The following is a 19,282-nucleotide window of genomic DNA, read 5'->3' as shown; positions in this document are numbered from 1 at the left end:
AAAGCTTCCCCCCACTCATCCCCCCACCCCCAGGCCACTGCTTTCCCTGGGGTCTGAGAGTGGGACAACACAGAGCACTCTCCCCAAACTGAGAGAGGGGAGCTAGCCGCCTTGCGGGGAGGGTCCTGGCCTGGTGGGCAGCAGAGAAGTCTGGTGAGGACAGATGGGGCCTGAGCTGCTCCACCCCTGGGAGCTGTAGGGTGACACGGCTTTGCTCCCCGCTACTCTCCCCACTACTCGCAAGTGTTAAAACCATGGCCCTGGGGGCAAAACACCATTCATTCTGAATCATCTCTTTTGTTGCATTGAAAAAAAAAGAAAGAGAGACTCCACTTCAGCCTTGAAGAGGTGTGCAGGCAGTCCCGTTTGAACAAGGGAGTTGGCCTCCCTTTGGGGGAGGAGACGCGGTCCCACAACCCCCTCGGAGGGGTATATAAGGAGCCCCAGGCTGGGGGTGACAGGGCAGCGCTCCGCTCTCAGCCCAGCCTCCTCCTCTCCAGCGCCTCTGTGCTTGCTGAGAACTCCCCAGCCACCCAGCCATGAGCACCACATTTCTGCAGACCTCTTCCTCCACCTTTGGGGGTGGCTCTACCCGGGGGGGCACCCTCCGGGTTGGGGGAGGCGGCTTTGGTGGGGGGAGTCTCTGTGGGGGCGGTGGAAGCCGCACTATTTCGGCTTCTTCTGCTAGGTTCGTCTCCTCGGGGTCAGGAGGGGGCTATGGGGGCGGCATGAGCTGCGGCTTCGGTGGAGGGGCTTGTAGTGGTTTTGGGGGTGGCCTTGGAGGTGGCTTTGGTGGGGGTTTTGGCGGTGGCTTTGGTGACTACGGTGGTGGTGATGGAGGCCTCCTTTCTGGCAACGAGAAGATCACTATGCAGAACCTCAACGACCGCCTGGCCTCCTACCTGGAGAAGGTGCGGGCCCTGGAGGAGGCCAACACAGAGCTGGAGGTCAAGATCCGGGACTGGTACCAGAAGCAGAGCCCCAGCAGCCCGGAGCGGGACTACAGCCCCTACTTCAAGACCATTGAGGAGCTCCGTGACAAGGTGAGTCCTCAGGTGTCAGGGAGACGGGAGCAGATGGCTGGTGCATGCCCAGGTCTGTAACATCAGCGCTCCAGTTGCCTCAAGGAAACGCTTTCCTGCCCGGGCAGTGAGTGTCGGTGTATAGCTTGGAGAGCAGGGAGCGCTTTCCCGGTGGGATGCTGGCACACATCCGCTCCATCTGGTGGTGTGGGAAGATCCCAAGACGGGTCAGGACCAGGGGGTCCGAGGTGGGGGCAGTGACACACGACAGCAGGGCTCCGTATCCAGTCCCTCTTTGCTTCTTTTGCAAGAATGGTTAAGTGTTGCCTCAGGAGCCCTGAAGGTCAGGACCACCTGCCTCACCCTTTGAGGATATCTTTGGTGCCCAAAGCAGTATTCGGGCTTAGAATACCTCGAACTCATGATGTGCTCTGCCAGTCACTTACTCACCCTTCCAGCCCACTTGGACCAGTTTCCTCAGCTGCAGCATGCCTTTCTGACCTGCCCTCTGGGGTTCTCCTGGCTGTGGGGATGTTCTGTGGGTCCATGGCTGTGTCCAGGTGTGCTGGAGTCCAGTGACTGGGGCAGGCTGGTGGACTATCCCTGAGAGGGCTATTGTTAGAGCCCCCTGAACCCCACCACAACCCCTCCTGGCCAGGCAGTTCCCACGGGGGAGTCTGGGCACTCTGGATTCCTTGGTCTTTCACGGCCAAGGAAGGGTGGCGTGCAGGAAGACCTCATGTGGGTACTTGAGGGGCATCTGAACTCTGTCTTGGGGAGCCTACAGGCTTCTGGGTCTGGTGTCAGTGGGGAGACTGTCGGCCAGGGGTCTGACCTGGGGCACAGGGTGGGGAGACACCAGGCAAGACAGAACACTGCTCCAGGGGCCGACTCCCTGTCTCCTGCAGATCCTGGCGGCCACCATTGACAACAACCGGGTCATCCTGGAGATCGACAATGCCCGGCTGGCGGCGGACGACTTTAGGCTCAAGTGCGCTCCTGCCTCCTTTCCCCTCCTGGATACCCCGCCTCCCCGCCCCCTTTCTCGGCCTTCTTTCCTTCCTGCAGCTCCAACAGCCCCTTCCTTCCTCTGGGCTCCCTCTCTCTTCCCAGGTACGAGAACGAGCTGGCCCTGCGCCAGAGCGTGGAGGCCGACATCAACGGTCTGCGCCGGGTGCTGGATGAGCTGACCTTGGCCAAGACCGACCTGGAGATGCAGATCGAGGGCCTGAACGAGGAGCTGGCCTACCTGAAGAAGAACCATGAGGAGGTGAGGGTTGGCAGGGCTGCTGGCGGTGGGAGGCAGAGTGGGGCCCCGGTACCTCCTTCTAGTTAGCAGAAGGGCTTAGTGGTTCAGATATGCTCCCCTCCACCAAAACAGGGATCCCCATGGAGAACAAGGGGTATTATCCTTTGGGGACCCAGGACCCCTTTCCTTCTCAGATCCATAGCTGGGCCAGGGGGCCAGTGTGACCTGCTGTCTTGATTTGTGTTGTGAGCTCAGACGGGGGGTTGCACTGTCTTGAGGTCCTCCTGTAGCATCTGGCAAGGAAGAGAGGCCCTCAGAGCCAAGGGGCCCACGTGATTGAACCTCTTCACCTTCAGCAGGAAACAGAGGCTGGGGTGGGTACACAGGAATGCGAAGGGTGTGCAGTGACTTAGGGACAAAGCCAGGATGGGCCTGTGGGAGTCTAGGCTTCCAGCTCTCCCGTCAGCCCGTTGTCCCTAAATGGGCCCTGTCCACCCTGCAGGAAATGAAGGAGTACGGCAGCCAGCTGGCCGGCCAGGTCAACGTGGAGATGGACGCGGCACCAGGCGTGGACTTGACCCGCGTGCTGGCCGAGATGAGGGAGCAGTATGAGGCCATGGCGGAGAAGAACCGACGGGATGCCGAGGCCTGGTTCTTCAGCAAGGTGGGCCTGACCTCGCAGCCCTGCCCCAGCTCCCCAGGTCTCCTAGGATGCCTGTGGGCTTCACTGGTCTTGTGTGTGACCCACAGACAGAGGAGCTGAACAAGGAGGTGGCCTCCAACACAGAGATGATCCAGACCAGCAAGACGGAGATCACAGACCTGAGGCGCACGATGCAGGGGCTGGAGATTGAGCTGCAGTCCCAGCTCAGCATGGTAGGGCCACCTGCCCCCCAGCTCACCTGCAGCCTGCCCCAGCCTGCCCCAGTGCCACCTGGCCTTTCCCATCATCCAGGGCTGGTTAAGTCTTGGGTTCCTAAGCCCCGGCTGAGGGGCTCCCCTGTCCTCCATTCAATGCTGGTTCACATGCTGCGGCAGCTTCTTTCCTGGCCTGATAAGGTGTCTGTCGATCTGCTGCCTACCCCCAGAAAGCTGGGCTGGAGGGCTCACTGGCCGAGACGGAGTGCCGCTACGCCACACAACTACAGCAGATCCAGGGGCTCATCAGCAGCCTGGAGGCCCAGCTGAGCGAGCTCCGCAATGAGATGGAGTGCCAGAACCAGGAGTACAAGACGCTGCTGGACATCAAGTCGCGGCTGGAGCAGGAGATCGCCACCTACCGCAGCCTGCTGGAGGGCCAGGACGCCAGGTGGGGGCGAGGGTGCAGGGGGAGGGATGAGGGAGGGGCCGGCTGGTCTTCCCCGGACAGCAGTGGGACAGCGAAAAGGAAGCGGATGGGGTGTTAGTGTGATTCGGAATCTATCTGCTTGAGGGTGGCAGGTGTGGACAGGCTTTCAGGATGTCCCAGCCTCTAGAGAAGTCACATGTGCGGCTGGTGGTGGGGGCCGCTGGAGAGGATTGCTTGGCCAGCCACCGGGGACTCCCTTCCGGAGACCCGGGCTCACACCCTTCTCTTACATCAGCTTCCCCTCTCTTTCAGGATGGCTGGCATTGGCGCCAGAGAAGGTAAGAAGGCTTCACGCTTCCTGAGTGGGGTGGCAAGGGGGCTGTTGAAGCCACCGTTCCCTCTGGAATGGGCTGGAAGGAGAAAGACACCAAACATGCCAGTTGGGCAGGGACACGCCCATCTACATCTCTTCCACAGGGACCCTCTATCAGCCCCAGCAGAGTGGGGGTTAAAGATTTCTTGAGAACCTTTCAGCTTGAGCAGGCTTTGTCAAAGGAAAAATGTCTTGCATTTAATGCTAAGAGGCCCCCAGTCACTTCCTGTTCACTTGCAGTTAAATCCCTGGCTTTCTTGCTCACTGCGGGGCATAACTTGCTACCAGCTGCCTCTATGATGAGTGACTCAACACCAGACCTCCTGGCCACTCTGGAAGGATTGGCCAGTGGCCATTCTCCGGGGTGCTGTCCAGTTCTCCCTGAGCTTAGCCAAGGTCCTGGCTGCCTTGGGAGGGAGAAAAGTGAGGGTCCCCCACTCTGAAGCTTGCTCCTTCTTCCTACAGCATCCCTGGGAGGCAGTGGCGGCGGCAAAGTTCGCATCAATGTCGAGGAGACAGTGGACGGGAAGGTGGTTTCTTCTCACAAGAGAGAGGTCTGAGTGCCCGGTGTAGCAGAGATGTCCCTCGTCACCTCCCCGCTTCCCAGGCTGAGTGGAGGACTGGCTAGAGGGGCCAGAAGAGCAAACCCTAGTCCCTGCTTTCAAAGGGTGAAGCTCTCTTTGTTGAGTGCTCCCCCTCCCACTCCCCTCCAGCTCTCCCCATCTGCTTTTGAGCAGCGACGGGCAGGAAGCCGCTGGATTGTGTATCAAGGTTGTTTGTGCCATGTGTCCATGCAATAAAGAATTGCCTTTCCTTTTGCAAATATCTTTGGTAGTATGTCCAGTTTTTCTTGTTGGGGGCCTTGTGGGTCTAGGACTCACAGGCTGACATCTCTTTTTACTTTGGCTTTTTCCCTGTATGGTCCTAATTCACTCTTTGGGGTGCCTAGGGCACCTAGGACCAACTCAGGCTGCACAGGTGACTTGCTGTTCTGGCTTATTCCAACCAGTGATCATGGAAGCAGGAGTTGGGGTTGTCCTCAGAACATCTTGGTGCACCCAACACTGTACTTGTCGCTTTGAACAATTATTTACCAAACAATTGACTGTATAGATTGTATTGGTTCACCCTTGTGTGGGTTGGCACTGTGCTAGGCAACCCCACCCATGGGTCTTGTTTAATGTGATTGTGGGTGGTCAGGATTTATGATTCCCATCTGAGAGATGAGGAAGTCAGAGAGGTGAATGACTTTGCCAGGGACCTCATGGATTATAGTGAACAACAGGGCTGGGACTGGCCCCATATCTGCATGACTCAAAGTCCACCGCTTGTTCTGGGAGCCCAGGCCTTGGCCCTTCACAGGTCATTGCCAGGACCTTCCTCCTTATTTCTGGCCCTCCCACATGTGTTCCTAGAACCTCCCTTTTTTTCCCCTCCAGGCACACCTGACCTCCAGAGTGACTGAGCCACCCAACATCTCTGCCTTCTGCAAAGAGGGACCTTATCCACCCTCTCACCCTCTGAAGTCACAATCTCCTTCCCATAAAGCAATTAAGGGGAAATCAGAGGGAAAGACACCAACTCCAGGAAGCCCTCCAAGATTTTTCCAAGCTTAAGTCCAAAGAAACATCAACCCCTATTGTCCTCCTCAGTCCAAACCCTGCTCCTGATCCCCCATACCCAGCATCTCTGACCTTGGGCTCACTGGAGCAGCCACATTCACACACACTTAATTTGCTGCCTCAGGTCTGACACTGGTTCCTCAGGGATTCATAACCCCAGACAGAGGGCAAGGAATGAGGAAGCCGAGAATTCTCGGTGCTGTGGCTGGGCTGGGCTCTGGTGAGGACTGAGGGGAGAGGGAAAACCGGTTTCTTAGTCCTGCTGGGAAGAGGAGGTTGGAGGTTCCTCTCTTCTCCTGAGAATCAGATCATTTTTGGGGGGAGATTCAGGCCTTCTGAGAGGGCCTCCATGAGTCTTGCTGGGTGAAACTCCTTGTCCAGCAATCCTGTTTGGAGAGGGCAGGGCACCTGTTTTTTTTTCTGGGGAAGATTTAATCTAGAATACATCTCCTGAGTACACACTCTGAGGCCAGACTTCTCTGGGGCTGGAGGAACGAAACAGAACTTATTAAACATCTACCCTATGCAGGGCTCTGGGCAGAGCATTCAATGGATAGCATCTGATTTGCTCCCCCAGAGGTTTTGTAAAAGTGTGGTATTGAAGGCATGAGCCAGGAATCCGTGAGGCTAGGCCTGGGACTGGTCTCTCTGCGTTCAAACCTTTGCTTTTTCCTGGATGTCGTGCAGGTCATGGAAACTGGCAACATCTTTCTTTCTTTTCCTTCTTTCTTTCTTTCCTTCCTCCTTCCTTCCTTCCTTTAAAGATTTTATTTATTTGACAGAGATCACAAGTAAGTGGAGAGGAGGGTAGAGAGAGAGGGGGGAAGCAGGCCCCCCGCTGAGCAGAGGCCCCCCCCCCCCAATGTGGGGCTGGATCCCAAGACCCCAGGATCATGACCTGAGCCAAAGGCAGAGGCTTTAACCCACTGAGCCACTCAGGTGGCCCTGGCAACATCTTTCTTAGGAGGGTGTGTTAATCTGAAGCCCCTTTCTTCACCTCTTGGGAAGCCTGTTCAAATGTCATCCAGCCATTACTGCTAAAAAGATCATTCTCAGTCTCTCGCAGACGGGGCTTAAGCTCCTGCTGAAGCTGTCATGTCCCTGACATCCTGAAAACGGCCAGACCCCTTCCTGGGTCTCCCAGGCCCAACGGCCTGACTGCTGCTCCTGCTTCACTGGCCTCCGGGCCTCTCTTGAGGAGTCTCAGATCTTCAAAGCAACCCACCAAGGGTTTTCTCAGCCCGTAGTTTGCCAAAATAACCTCTGCAAAGCTGCAGAGACGCAAGGTGGGGTTTCCCCCCTCATCCAGCGGGCTTTCTCTCAGGCCAGACCCTGGGCTGGAGAGGGGAAGCTGCTTCTGTTTCCTTGGAGGGCCCATTCCTGCTCTCCAGGGATCCTGGGGTCCGAGAGAGGTCCTTGGACTTGCTGTATCCTGTTTCCTGCCTGACCCTGGAGAGAGACGCTCACACCCCAAGATAGCTTGTTCCTGGCTGAGCCCTTTAAATAGTCTTTGGGCAGAGATGGCCCGCCTTCTGCCTGCCCCTGGGCTGAGGTCAGGCTTGGTTTTCAACCAATCTGGGAAGCAGGCAGCAGGCCTCCCTTCCCCCTGAGAGAGAGGCTAGCTTTGGGGCCAGGCATTAGGGACGTAGGCTAGTCTCAGGCGAGGCTAGTCTTCCCAGAGCAGACACAGGGACATGACTACGCAGCTCCCTGGGAACTTTGCCAGGTCCCTGACCCTCTCCAGGTCTCAGTGTCCTCAGCTTTAAACTGGGGAGGCTGGCTGGACCAGACTCAAGGTTCTCTATGAGTTCATCTGTATCGTGGGACCTCCGAGGGGAACCTGGCCTGTGAGATCGGTGACAGCAGGGGCAGTGTCTCCTCCTTGCACTTCTGAGCTCTCGGAGTGGGAGCTTCATAAATATTCGTTGAATTAATGCATGACCTTGCTTCTCCTTTGTTTTTTCCTGCCTTAGACATGGCTCTGGACATTCCCTAGTGTGGGCCTGTATTTGGGTGAGTGTGGGCCTGGTGGTCACCTGTCCCTGCATAGGCAGCTGACAGCCTAGGGGGAAATCAGGGGTTGGCAGCTTCTTCCATGAGATTTGCAGCGGGGATGACCCCACTGGATACTTGTCTGGGTCCCCATCTCCTCTCCCCTAAAGCCAGCAAAGTCTCCCTGAACCTGCTTCTTAGGCGTTTGATAGCTTCCCTCTGCCAGGAGTAGTATTAGGGGCTACTCAAAGACCTTTTCCTCAGGGAATGTAAAGCTGAGTTGGGGAAATAAGATACGAATGCCACCAACTGTCACTTGTCTGGTCCTTGTGGGCACCTTGCTGGCTGAAGGGACCAGAGAGGGAAGCACAGCAAACTGGCCCAGAACGGAGGCCCAGGACAGGTCACAACCCTAGGATGAGTTTGAAATTCCTCCTTTGTAAAAGGAAGAGCCTGGCTAGCAACCTTCTGCCTGACAAGTTTTCCCACAAGTCAGGTGCTTCTCCAATGCTAACTCATCTAATGTCTGGTTTTCAGCTGTGGCCACCAAACCACGGAAAGGTTGAGTAACTTTCCCAGGGTCACACAGCCAGTCGATGGCAGATACAGGGTTGAAACTCAGTTCCACCTAATTCAAAGCCTCTGGCGACCTCCCTGGGTTCCTGGGAACCCCAGGTGGTGTAAAGGATTTTAGAAAGCTGGGGATTATAGGTATGTGAGGACTGGGGGCCTTGACACTTGGCAGGAGAAGGCTGCTGAGTACTGCTATGGGAAGCAGGTGTCTCTGAGGGTGAGGGTGGCTGACCAGACGGCCCAGCTTCACTGTCTGGGGAAGGTCTGCTTTTCATGAGTGGCTCCTTTTCTCCGTGGGGGAGCCTCGAAACATTTTGGGAGGTGGGTCAGCCATCCTGGGCTCTAGACCCTATGTGGTCTAGGGAAACAGGAGGGAGGGAGGAGCCTGATCCAAGAGCTAATCGAGAGTCCCTGAATTCAGAGCTGGGGGGACAGGATCGAAGCCTCAGCTGTGCAGGTGAACAATCTGGCAACTTTGGACAAGTCCTTGAGAACCAGAGACCCAGAAAGGCATTGCACAGGGAGACTTAGAAATCATTCAACATAAAGCCCCCGGGGAGCTAGTGGTAGAGATGGAAAGCCGCATGTTTCTCCTTGCTTCCTACTGCCTTGGGCCTTGGCATTCTGGGTCTGGGACAACTCTGTCTTTGACATTCTGCACTGAGTACCTCGTAAGCCCCCAAGCTTTGGAGCTCACAGTAGGACAGATAGCAGTCAGGCTGCTCCGTCAGGCCTTCAGCTGCACAGGCCCAGCTGCTGTGGGAAACAGGACCCTCTAGCTGCTGGGCCTGCAGTGTCAGGAAACCTGGGAGCACGGTGGGTGACAGAGGACACTCCTGCTTGGGTGGGGTGGCGCTGAGGCTGGCCTGAAGGGGGGTTAGCAGGCAGGCGTGAAGAAGGATGCAGACCCTGGAGCCAGAGGTTTGCATCTTGGCCAAGGAATTTAGACTTTTCTGGGTTTCAGCGTCCTCAGGTGAAAAGGGGTTGTGCCCAATGCCATAGGGTTCTTTTGAGGTTACACAGGTAGAGTGTCTAACACAGCATTGAAGAAATATTAGCTAATGTCATCTTATTATCTTTAAAAAATACAGAATGTAACATTCAGAGATCATCTACCGAGTTCACATCAAGGCTCCAAGGCACCATTAGTCGGGGTAGAGAGAGCCAGAGACGAGCTTTGAACCTTGCCTTCATGGTGATCTTGAGCAAGTAACTCAGCCTCCCCGAACCTCAGCTGTAAGATGGGGCCAAGAACACCCCTTGCCCACTGTCGTGAGGACCCAGTGACAGTGTGTGAAGCCCGCCTTGTTTGTGGGGCTGCTCACACATGTGGCTTCCCCTCCTCTTACGACGTTGGTGTGATTTTGTCAGAAAGCAAAGAAGGGGGTCTCCACCCCAGGACTTTTTTCCTGCCCCATCAGGAGTAGGGCCAGGAGCGGTGAAACTGGGGCCCCAGGATGGGTCCTTGCACAGCTTCCTCCAGAAGGGCCCTGGGGTTCACCGTGGGTCAGAGGAAGACATTCCTGTGTTATGCACTGTAAGTGCCTGCTCAGGGAGGGGACGGGAGGGGAGGGGAGGGACCGTGCCCTGACCCTGCAAGGGAGGCATGTCGCCACCCCCCTGTGTTTGTACTACTGGGACTTTGGAGGATCTGGGGCATTGTTCCTCTAAGAGGCGTTGGTCTCAGCCCACTGTCAGCCCTGGGGGGGAGGATCGTCACTCCAGGCCTGGCAGGTTTTATTAATCACCTTTTTGTCAGTTTTGATCCTCTACTGAGAGCGAGAAGAGAGGGAGAGCCTGAGAGCTCCTGCTTTGGGCTGAATCACACAGCTTTTCAGAGAGAGGGAGCGCTGAGCTGTCAGTTTGGGGCAGGAGGGCTGGGCAGGGTCAGAGGTCAGCCTGAAACCCTGGCTTCCCTGTGAGACCCCAAGCATGCCGTGGCCCCCTCCCTGGTGCTGACAGCTGCTGGATGAAACAGGCCTCCTTCCCTCCCTGCAGAAGACGAAGGGCAGGAAAGCCCTGACTCTGAGCCTTGTTTCCTGGCTTGCTGAATCAGCAAAGGGATTCTCGAGATCACTTCTAGCCTGGGTCACCCTACCCTAGTCCTTAGCCTGGTGCAGACCCCCTGGCTGCTGTGGGCTAGCAGGCTGCCCCTGAGGGGCCATTCATGGTAAGTTTGGCCGCCTTGGTGAGTGGGAGTAGGAGCCGGAGTCCCGAGTTCTCTATTCTTAGCCCTGGAAACTTTTCCATTTAACTTGGGCTCTGAGAGGCCACCTCTAGGCCCTTTTATTCGGGCCTGAAGCCTTCTCTGGCAGGGAGATTAAGCAGTCCCTGAGTTTTTGCTACATCTGAGGCTCCTCGGCAGAGACTATATCCTCCCATGTGGTTCTTGGTCAAGCGCTCACAAGCTGGACAGATGTCCTGTGACCGGGGGGCTAGAAGGAGCCCTGTCAGGCATTCCAAGACTTCCTTTCCGGGCTCAACCACGCCTCGAAGGCAGCTGATATGAGGGTATGATTGAACCCCGGGGGCAGTCTGATCCAGCCCTTCTCAACTCCATACCATTGACCTTCTGGGCTGGGGAATTCTTTGTTGTGGGGGCTGTCCTGGGCATGACAGGATATTTAGTAGTATCCCTGGTCTCTGTCCTCTAGATACCTGTAGGATCCCCCTGTTGTTGCAACTGAAATGTCTCCAGGCATTGTCAAACGTTCTCTAGGGAGAAAAAGAGCTCTTAGCCGAGATCTTCGAATTAATCTAGGGGGGCAGAAGTGGGAATCGTGGTCTCGTTAGGGGCAGGGGGTGTAGGTAATTGACTGGGAAAGGGTACAGGGAGCTTTATGGAGTGCTGCAAATGTTCTGGGTGCTGGGTACGCGTGTTTGAGGCTTCCTACATAGGTAAGCATGCATGGAGTTGGACACTAATAGTTCGTACAATTTACCATATGAATTATATACCTAGAAAAGGAGTCTTTGTGTCAGTGTGAACCCAACTTGGGTTTTAGTCCTGACTACTCTTAAGCCTTGGTTTCCCCCTGTGTAAAATGGTGTGACTTGTAGGACCTGCCTCACCAGGTTGCTACAAAGATTGAATGACACAGCGAGTATATGTAGCTCTGTGCCTGCTTATGGTGAGGGGTCTGAGTGTGTTCTCTGTTATGTTATGATGTGCTGGGCTGCTTGCTTCTGTATTCTGTGCCTCAGTTTCCCCCACTGTGTTAGATGGTCCCTAAGTTCCCTTGTCACTGGGACTTTATCGGATTGTCTTGGCGCTCCCCGGTTGCCCGCCATCAGCCTAAACAGCTTCGAGGGGGTCAATTCTACAGGACCAAGCCAAGTTTGTCCACAGATTCGCTGGGAGCACCGGAGTAGGAGAAATGCTAAGAAGGATGTAGAACATCCTAGTCTGAGGGTTTAGAAATAGAAAGAAGGGGGCTGAGGGCTGCCCGGTGTAGGAGAGATGTCCCTCGTCACCTCCCCGCTTCCCAGGCTGAGTGGAGGACTGGTAGAGGGGCCAGAAGAGCAAACCCTCTGTCCCCATTCTAGTACAGGGTGGAGCTGAGAGCCCGTGGAGTGAGCTCCCTAAGTGCAGAGCTGAAGTGGAATTCAGCTGTCAAAAGGGTAGTCTCAGGCAGAACACTGTGCCCTCTGAATCATCCCTTTTGTTAAGGATTAAAAAAAAAAAAAAGCCACCCCCAAAGGCACAACCCACCTTGGAGAGCAGAGGTAACTGGGCTTGTGGGAAACAGAGTGCAGCTGGCAGCAGTCAGAGGGTGGGGAAGGGAGGAGAGAAGATGGGGCAATTGTTCAACCTGCTGGAGGACAGTATAAAAGGCACCCACTCTGGGGAAGAGCCACAGTCTTCGGCCCAGGCCAAGCCCCGCTCCTGTCCACACCTGCTGCTTCTTTTGCTCTCACCATGAGCTGCCGCCTGCAGAGCTCTTCCGCCAGCTATGGCGGTGGTTTTGGGGGTGGCTCTTGCCAGCTAGGAGGAGGCCGCAGTGTCTCTGCCTGCTCAACCCGCTTTGTCTCTGGGGGCTCAGCTGGGGGCTATGGGGGCGGCATGAGCTGTGGCTTTGGTGGAGGGGCTGGTAGTGGTTTTGGAGGTGGCTTTGGAGGTGGCCTTGGCAGTGGCTTTGGTGGGGGTTTTGGCGGTGGCTTTGGTGACTACGGTGGTGGTGATGGAGGCCTCTTTTCTGGCAACGAGAAGATCACTATGCAGAACCTCAACGACCGCCTGGCCTCCTACCTGGAGAAGGTGCGGGCCCTGGAGGAGGCCAACACAGAGCTGGAGGTCAAGATCCGGGACTGGCACCAGAAGCAGAGCCCCAGCAGCCCGGAGCGGGACTACAGCCCCTACTTCAAGACCATTGAGGAGCTCCGTGACAAGGTGAGTCCTCGGGTGTTGGCGAGCTTTCTTCCTGCAGGGCAGAGCTGCAAAGGCCAGGGAACACGGCATCCCAAAGGACCAGAAGATGGAGTGTGGTGGAATCCTCACCCCGCCTTTGGAGGAAAATTCTAGTCTTTTACTACCAAGCGTCTCTACTCCTGATAAGCTTTCTTAGGCCACTGCTCCGCAAACGCGTTCTTTTACTGTTATTACTCAGGTCAACATTTTTACTGCTTCCTAAACAGTTATGTTATTGTTAATGACTTGATCCCTATAATTCCAACCCACGGAGATGTTTGGAAACCATGACAGTTTTAAAAACCATGAAGAATGACTCAAATCAGCAGAGAAAGGAATACTGGTCTGGGAATACTAGTTGATTTTATAGGGGTCCCATTTAAACTGTTATTCTCAGCTGGCTAGGAGGAGCAGGAGGGGGAGGCAGAGGCCCAGGCCGTGCTAAGCTGAGCTGAGATTGCTCCATCAAGGCCTGTCTGTCACGCTGGGGTCCCAGCTTGTTGGAACAGAAATTCACCAGCCTGGGCTGGGTCCCAGCTATGTGGGGTGGGTTTTAACTGCTTTGGTATATGAGAGTTTAGACAAGGAATTCAAATGGACGGGAGTATTTATTGGCTCTTCCTTCTGCTCAGCCGGGAGGCCAGCTCCAGTGAGCTTACTATAAGCTGTGTGGACCCAGGCTGACCCTCTCCTGACCTTAAGGAGAAGGCTGTCCCAATGGTGAGCTAGAGAGGTCGCTAGTCCGAGGCCTTCAAGACATGACTAACCAAAGAAGTCCTGGGCAGGGTCATTCCCCTGAAATGTACATTCCGATCTTCCCCATCATGAGCAGGCATAGATAGAAAGTCAGAGTGACAGACTCAGAGGAGGGACCTGCTCTGCCCCTCACTTCATCGAGCTCAGAGAGCAGGGCCTTATCCCGGTGCCTTATCAGGCACCCAGATGTCTGAGGTCAACAGCCCCGCCTGTGTTTTCTCTTCCTCCTCCTCCAGCTCTGGGACCCTCCTGTGATGACCCTTTGTATTTTGCAGATCCTGGCGGCCACCATCGACAACAACCGGGTCATCCTGGAGATTGACAATGCCCGGCTAGCGGCGGATGACTTCAGGCTCAAGTGAGTTCCTCGTCCCCACTGGTCTTTCCAAACTGTCTTTTATTTGAGACGGAGGCTCATCTGAATACTGAAATCGGAGCATCCCAGGCATGAAGGTCTTGGAGACTCCAGTGCAGAAGTAGGGGAGGGTCTAATATCATTTCTGTGTTGCTTTTCCAACAACAACAACAACAAAAATCCTTTAGGTACGAGAATGAGCTGGCCCTGCGCCAGAGCGTGGAGGCCGACACCAATGGCCTGCGGCGGGTGCTGGATGAGCTGACCCTGTCCAAGGCCGACCTGGAAATGCAGATTGAGAGCCTGAACGAGGAGCTGGCCTACCTGAAGAAGAACCACGAGGAGGTGAGGGTCGGCAGAGGCTGCCATGGCTGAATCACCTCTAGTGAGAAAGGGGAACAGCCAGACTTAGCCTTCTGCTGGGTGACCCGGAAGCACTTCCCGGAACATGCTGGAAGCCCTCAGAGCTGAGGAGGAGGAGGACGGGCGGGGAGCATCATGTGTCTTCCTCTTCTATCGCTATAGGAGATGAAGGAGTTCAGCAGTCAGGTGGTAGGCCAGGTCAACGTGGAGATGGACGCCACCCCGGGCATTGACCTGACCCGCGTGCTGGCCGAGATGAGGGAGCAGTATGAGGCCATGGCGGAGAAGAACCGGCGGGATGCCGAGGAATGGTTCCACAGCAAGGTGCCCAGCCCTCTTACCCCACGGAGCCGGGGGCTGCCAGGGCCTTCCACGCGGCTCCTCCATGACCTTTTTCCCGCTCTAATTTCAGAGTGCAGAGCTGACCAAGGAGGTGACCTCTAGCACTGCCATGATCCAGACCAGCAAGACAGAGATCACGGAGCTGAGGCGCACACTCCAGGGCCTGGAGATCGAGCTGCAGTCCCAGCTCAGCATGGTACACCCGAGGCCCTCCGTCCGGCAGCCGTGGCCTCTCAAACTTAGCCTGGCCGGGCTCCCCTCATTGCTTCTTTGTCGCCCCCCCAGAAAGCCGGGCTGGAGGGCACCGTAGCAGATACGGAGTGCCGCTACGCCACGCAGCTGCAGCAGATCCAGGGGCTCATTGGCAGCCTGGAGGCCCAGCTGAGTGAACTCCGCAGTGAGATGGAGTGCCAGAACCAGGAGTACAAGACACTGCTGGACATCAAGTCGCGCCTGGAGCAGGAGATTGCCACCTACCGCAGCCTGCTGGAGGGCCAGGATGCCAGGTAGGGGCCTCTCAAGTCTCCCTCTTGGGAATGTGACCACAGGGCCCTTGGACAGCCGAGCGGGCAGGGCCTTAGGGATCAGGTCCTCATGGCCCTCCCAGAAGGGGACCTTCTGAGCTTAGACTGGATGCAGATCCAGGACCAGAGCTCCCTGTTTTCTGGAATCAGGCTATGGGGGCATTTCCTCAGCAGGCCGCAGGGTCTGTCCCTTTAAACTCTGTAGCTTGGGCCTTTGGATTAGATGGGCAGGAATAGGGACCACGGACAGAACATCTCATATTGGAAGAATATTACCTTGGGTTCAGGTCAGCTGAACAAAGCTATGAATATGGTGATTTAACTCCCTTCAGACTGTTTATACGGACCAGGCCAACCTTGTGGGCCCAGGGAGAGGGATTGTGGGAAGGGAGTGGTACCAAATGGACCAGAAGGAGGACAAAACTTCCAACAAAGGTGCTGGATTTGGGGCCCGAGACAGACAGTGGACAGGCCTGGCAGGTACCAGCTGCTGCCCCTTTGGCTAAGGGCAGAGTTGGTAAAAAAGCCCAACTCAGGGGCTCTGAAGGATGATCTGAGTTGCTCCCCTGGGGACAGGTGAGCCACTGTCCTCTGGTGCCTTCTGCTCACATGACCTCTCTTCTCTCTCCCAGGATGGCTGGCCTGACCTCCTCAGGAGGTAAGGAGACAACCCCAGGGGAGGGTGGGGAGGGATGAGTCGGGCTCCTGTTCACTGCCCTGGGGGGCTGGGAGATAGGCTGTGTTGGACTCCCCAGTGTAGGGAGGGAGGGAGGGGGCTCTGCGGGACGTGGCCATTTGCTTGTCTCTTTTCTTTGCAAAATAGCTAGGTCTGCCCACTGGGATATATCCCACTGGCATATTTTGGAGGGAACTAGCTTTGGGGACAATAACATGAATCCCTATCAACTGACCTTCAACTTGACCCATGAGGGGGCTTGGGGCTCTCCTGGGGGACCCTGACCTGCCGAGGTGGGTCTTCTCCAGCTTAAGTATGTCTTGTCTCCTCCATGTCTCAGGGAACTCCAGCATCACAGTCACCACCACCACCAGCTCCTCTTCCAATCGCCGCACTTCAGATGCCCGTAGGCTTTAAATCCACTCGGCATCTTCTCCCTCTGTCTTCAGCATCCAGAGGAGAGAACTGATGGGTCCCTGCTGGAGAAAGGGGGAGACCGCAGGATGCTCCCTGGCCCCGCACTTTCCTGAGGGCAGGCGCTCCCTGCTTCTCTCCCCGTGGGCTTCCTCTTCTCCCTTACCTGGTTCCTCAGGCTTCTCAGCTTCTCTACTAAAAAGAAAAGATAATTCAATAAAGTTTCTTGCTTTCTTTTGCAACTGTATTTTGATTCCGGTCTGGTCTCTGAGGGTAGCACCTGCCAAGGTCCTGATCTGGGGTGGTGGGTGAATGGGTGCCGTTGGCTGGGTGCTCCCCCCCGCAACAAGTCTGGCCTAGGGAGCTCCTGGCTGGAAAGGACACAAGGCACCCGGACCAGCCATCGGGGCTCATCAATGATGGTGCTCAGCAAACACAGACAAATGGGGCGAACTGGAGACATGGGGGAACACGTGATCCAGTTCTACACCTTGTAGAACATACGTCAGCAACGGGTTCTAGTAGTGTCAGGTGATGGGGAGATGTGGGAAAGAGGCACAGAGGGCTCTGTGGCAAACTTCAAGGAGCCAGTGCAGGGCTGATTAAGGAGGAGACAGGAGACCCAAGACAATTACCCCAGGCCCAACATTCTGCCTCCTTGCTTTCTGCAGAGCCTTTCCTCCTTTTCTTTCTTTTTTTAAGATTATTTATTTGAGAGAGAGAGAGAGAGCATGCACACACATGAGTGGGGGTAGGGGCAGTGGGAGAGGCAGACTCCTGCTTGAGCAAGGACCCTCATGCAGGGCTCCATCCCAGGACCCTGGGATCATGACCTGAGCTGAAGACAGACGATCAACTGACTGAGCCACCCAGGCTCCCCCAGAGCCTTTTTCTTTTAAGATGAGGGACATCCAGACCTTCAGTTGCCCCTAGCTCCTGGCCTACCCCAGCACTCAATGCATCAGCCACATGATTCAATGAGCAGCCTCCATCTGAACTGACCTTCCTCCCCAATTCCCCTCCGCAGCCCAGTGCCCCTGTCTCTCTTGGCCCAGCTCAGACTTGCAACCTCCTCTTGCTTGGCTCACTCCTTACATGGAATCTGATCCTCTGGGTTCTGGAACAGGCAGACTTTCTCCTTTTCACTCTTCCCTTGGCCCATCTGGAACATGTTCTTGGTCACAATTGTCAAAACACTCTGATGACACGCCAGGGAGGCCCCTTTCCTCCGCGCCAGACTCTCAGGCCCACTACACTGGCCGTTGCCTCCTCAGATCTACTTGTCGGAAGGAGCACCCCTCATCCTCCCAGATCTGTGCCTTCCTGGTCCCCCATTCCAGAGGACCTGGAAACCCAAGCCAGGAGCCCAGTAGTCACCTTGGCCTCTTCAATCCCTACTTCCCTTCCAAGTTCATCCTGTGGTTGCTGTTAGCTGTAATGTCCTCACAGCCTCCCTGGCCTCCCTGTCTCCAGTCTGAACTTCTCCTGCATCTCTGCTCCACACTCCAGTGCTGACGATTGCTGGAAATGGAAAGTCTTCCTCCTGGCCTAGCAAAGCTTCCGTAGCTAGCCCCCCCCCCTCCCGCCACGGAGGTAAACACCAACTCCTCCCTGGCAGAGGGTCCCCGGGCCTCTTCCTGCCTCTCTCCAGCTCTGAATTCTATAATTGCCTCCCCACTCCCTGCGTCCTGCCAGGGCAAACCGCTCTCGGTGACCCAGCCATGTGGCTGGGAACCTTGGGCCCTTGTTCTGTGAGTGACCTCAGTCTGACCTTCCTGCACTCTTTCTCTCTGGATCCCCATCTTAGTGTTATTGGAGATGACCAGGTTTTTATTTAACATTCTGCCTGAGATGAACAGCCCCTCCTCTGTGGCCCCCGGATAGTGTGGGGTGTGTTCAGGTGTGTGCAAGCCTGCGCTTGTACAGTGTTGACCCTGGGCTCGGAGGGCCCGGCTGTCTCTCTGTCTCAGGGCTGGTCTGCTGCCGGGGTTCAGCCCCGCTAACCAGCAAGAGGCACAGACAATGAACTGGGCAGTGTCTGTTTGCATTGTGGGGTTTAGGCCAGAACATAGGTGGGCTCTGCCGCCCCTGCCGGCTGTCCCCTTTCCCTGCCCCCTCCTCATTTTCTCTCTCTTCCCTCTCCAGCCCCCTGCCCAGTTTACTCCCCTCATTCTATGCCCTTCTTCTCCTCCTCCAATCCCCAGACTGTTGTGGGCTCAGCTGGCTGGCTTTGTCCCGCAGGGGTCCCTCAGACACGGCCCACCCGGCTGACTAAGTCAGACGGTTTCAGATCCCACCTCCAGCAGAACAGGCAGGGCCGGGTTCTAGCTCCCATGCCCAGAACTGTGCTCGAGCTGAGGTGGGTGTCAAAGAGAAACAGGACCTGGCCTCCACTCCTGACAGCTTTGTACCTCTCCGTGATTCAGTTTTGTCAGCTTCTATTTGTTGAGTGCCTGCTGTGTGTCAGGCCAAGTGTGGGGACCTGGAAAGAAGGGCAGAGGTGGCGTCTGTCTTCAAGGAGCTCATGGACTGACTGACGGGGCAAAGGGAGTAGACACCCCCCCAAAAATAAACCTTCAAAGCTCAGTGTATGCTTCATCTTCTCTGGTCTCCCTCCACCACTCCCAGCATTTCCGATCTGTCCCCACAGCCTCCCCATGGTCCCTATCTGTCCCCCTGTGTTGATGATGATCGCAGCAGTTATTGGAGAGGAGGGCATGAGGGCCACAGGTTCTGGAGAACATCTGTGTGTCCCAGCTCTGCTGCATGCTGTGTTCCTAACCCTGGCCAAGAGACTTACCTTGTGGGCTCACTTTCCTCACCCCCCCCCCCCCCAGAGCTATTGCCCTTGGAGGCTCAAAGTCAAGTGCTTAGTCCCCAGCACACAGCTGGTGCTCAGTAAATGAGAGCTTTTCCCCTCTCCTCCCTAACTGTGAGTTCTTGCAGGGCAGTTCTTTGTGGTCATCCTCCTCCTCATACCCAGAATGTTCTAGGAGCTCAGTAAACCTGCTGGATGGAGGATGAAAGAGCAGGTCCATGACAGAGTGCTTAAAGACGAGCCCCGGGGATGAAAGAGGTAAGGGGGTGCACTGCACTGAGATCACCCGGGGAAGGGGTGTCCCCCAGGCTGAGGGAGGGACCTGGGCAGGAGGAGCTCCTCAGAGCTGAGCCCCATGGCTGATCCAAGGCCCCTGGGGGTCCATATCCCAGGCTTGCTGGGCCAGGAGCAGCCCCTCTCCCCGAGACGTAGGCCAAAGCTCTTTAGGGGGGCAGCCCCACTTTTTTGAGCTTGTTTTGAGGAGCCTGGTGGGGTTTGAGGTTAGTG

General features: G+C 56.0%; 2 protein-coding genes across 3 annotated transcripts; both read left to right on the top strand.

The window, feature by feature from the left end:
- The first annotated feature begins 437 nt into the window (after nucleotides 1–437).
- Nucleotides 438–11,636, top strand: LOC116577416 (keratin, type I cytoskeletal 15). 2 transcript variants are annotated; one of them, XM_032320601.1, is made up of 9 exons: nucleotides 438–1,043; nucleotides 1,931–2,013; nucleotides 2,136–2,292; nucleotides 2,774–2,935; nucleotides 3,022–3,147; nucleotides 3,360–3,580; nucleotides 3,872–3,897; nucleotides 4,398–4,510; nucleotides 11,580–11,636. In XM_032320601.1, exons 1-8 carry the CDS (start codon nucleotides 540–542, stop codon nucleotides 4,490–4,492), a joined length of 1,374 nt encoding a protein of 457 aa, XP_032176492.1. In that variant the 5' UTR covers nucleotides 438–539; the 3' UTR covers nucleotides 4,493–4,510; nucleotides 11,580–11,636. The 2 variants fall into 2 exon arrangements, with proteins under 2 accessions (XP_032176492.1, XP_032176491.1); XM_032320600.1 differs by lacking the exon at nucleotides 11,580–11,636 and having other exon boundaries at nucleotides 440–1,043; nucleotides 4,398–4,762.
- A 255-nt stretch (nucleotides 11,637–11,891) lies between these two features.
- On the top strand, nucleotides 11,892–16,191 carry LOC116577417 (keratin, type I cytoskeletal 13). The gene is made up of 8 exons (XM_032320602.1): nucleotides 11,892–12,509; nucleotides 13,559–13,641; nucleotides 13,827–13,983; nucleotides 14,164–14,325; nucleotides 14,414–14,539; nucleotides 14,629–14,849; nucleotides 15,500–15,525; nucleotides 15,884–16,191. Exons 1-8 carry the CDS (start codon nucleotides 12,039–12,041, stop codon nucleotides 15,958–15,960), a joined length of 1,323 nt encoding a protein of 440 aa, XP_032176493.1. The 5' UTR covers nucleotides 11,892–12,038; the 3' UTR covers nucleotides 15,961–16,191.
- Nucleotides 16,192–19,282: the final 3,091 nt, after the last annotated feature.

This window comes from Mustela erminea, chromosome 18 (assembly GCF_009829155.1).
Source record: "Mustela erminea isolate mMusErm1 chromosome 18, mMusErm1.Pri, whole genome shotgun sequence".
Taxonomy (NCBI): Eukaryota; Metazoa; Chordata; class Mammalia; order Carnivora; family Mustelidae; genus Mustela; species Mustela erminea.
Note: the sequence above shows the minus strand (reverse complement) of the source record. Positions and strands in the feature narration are given on the sequence as shown.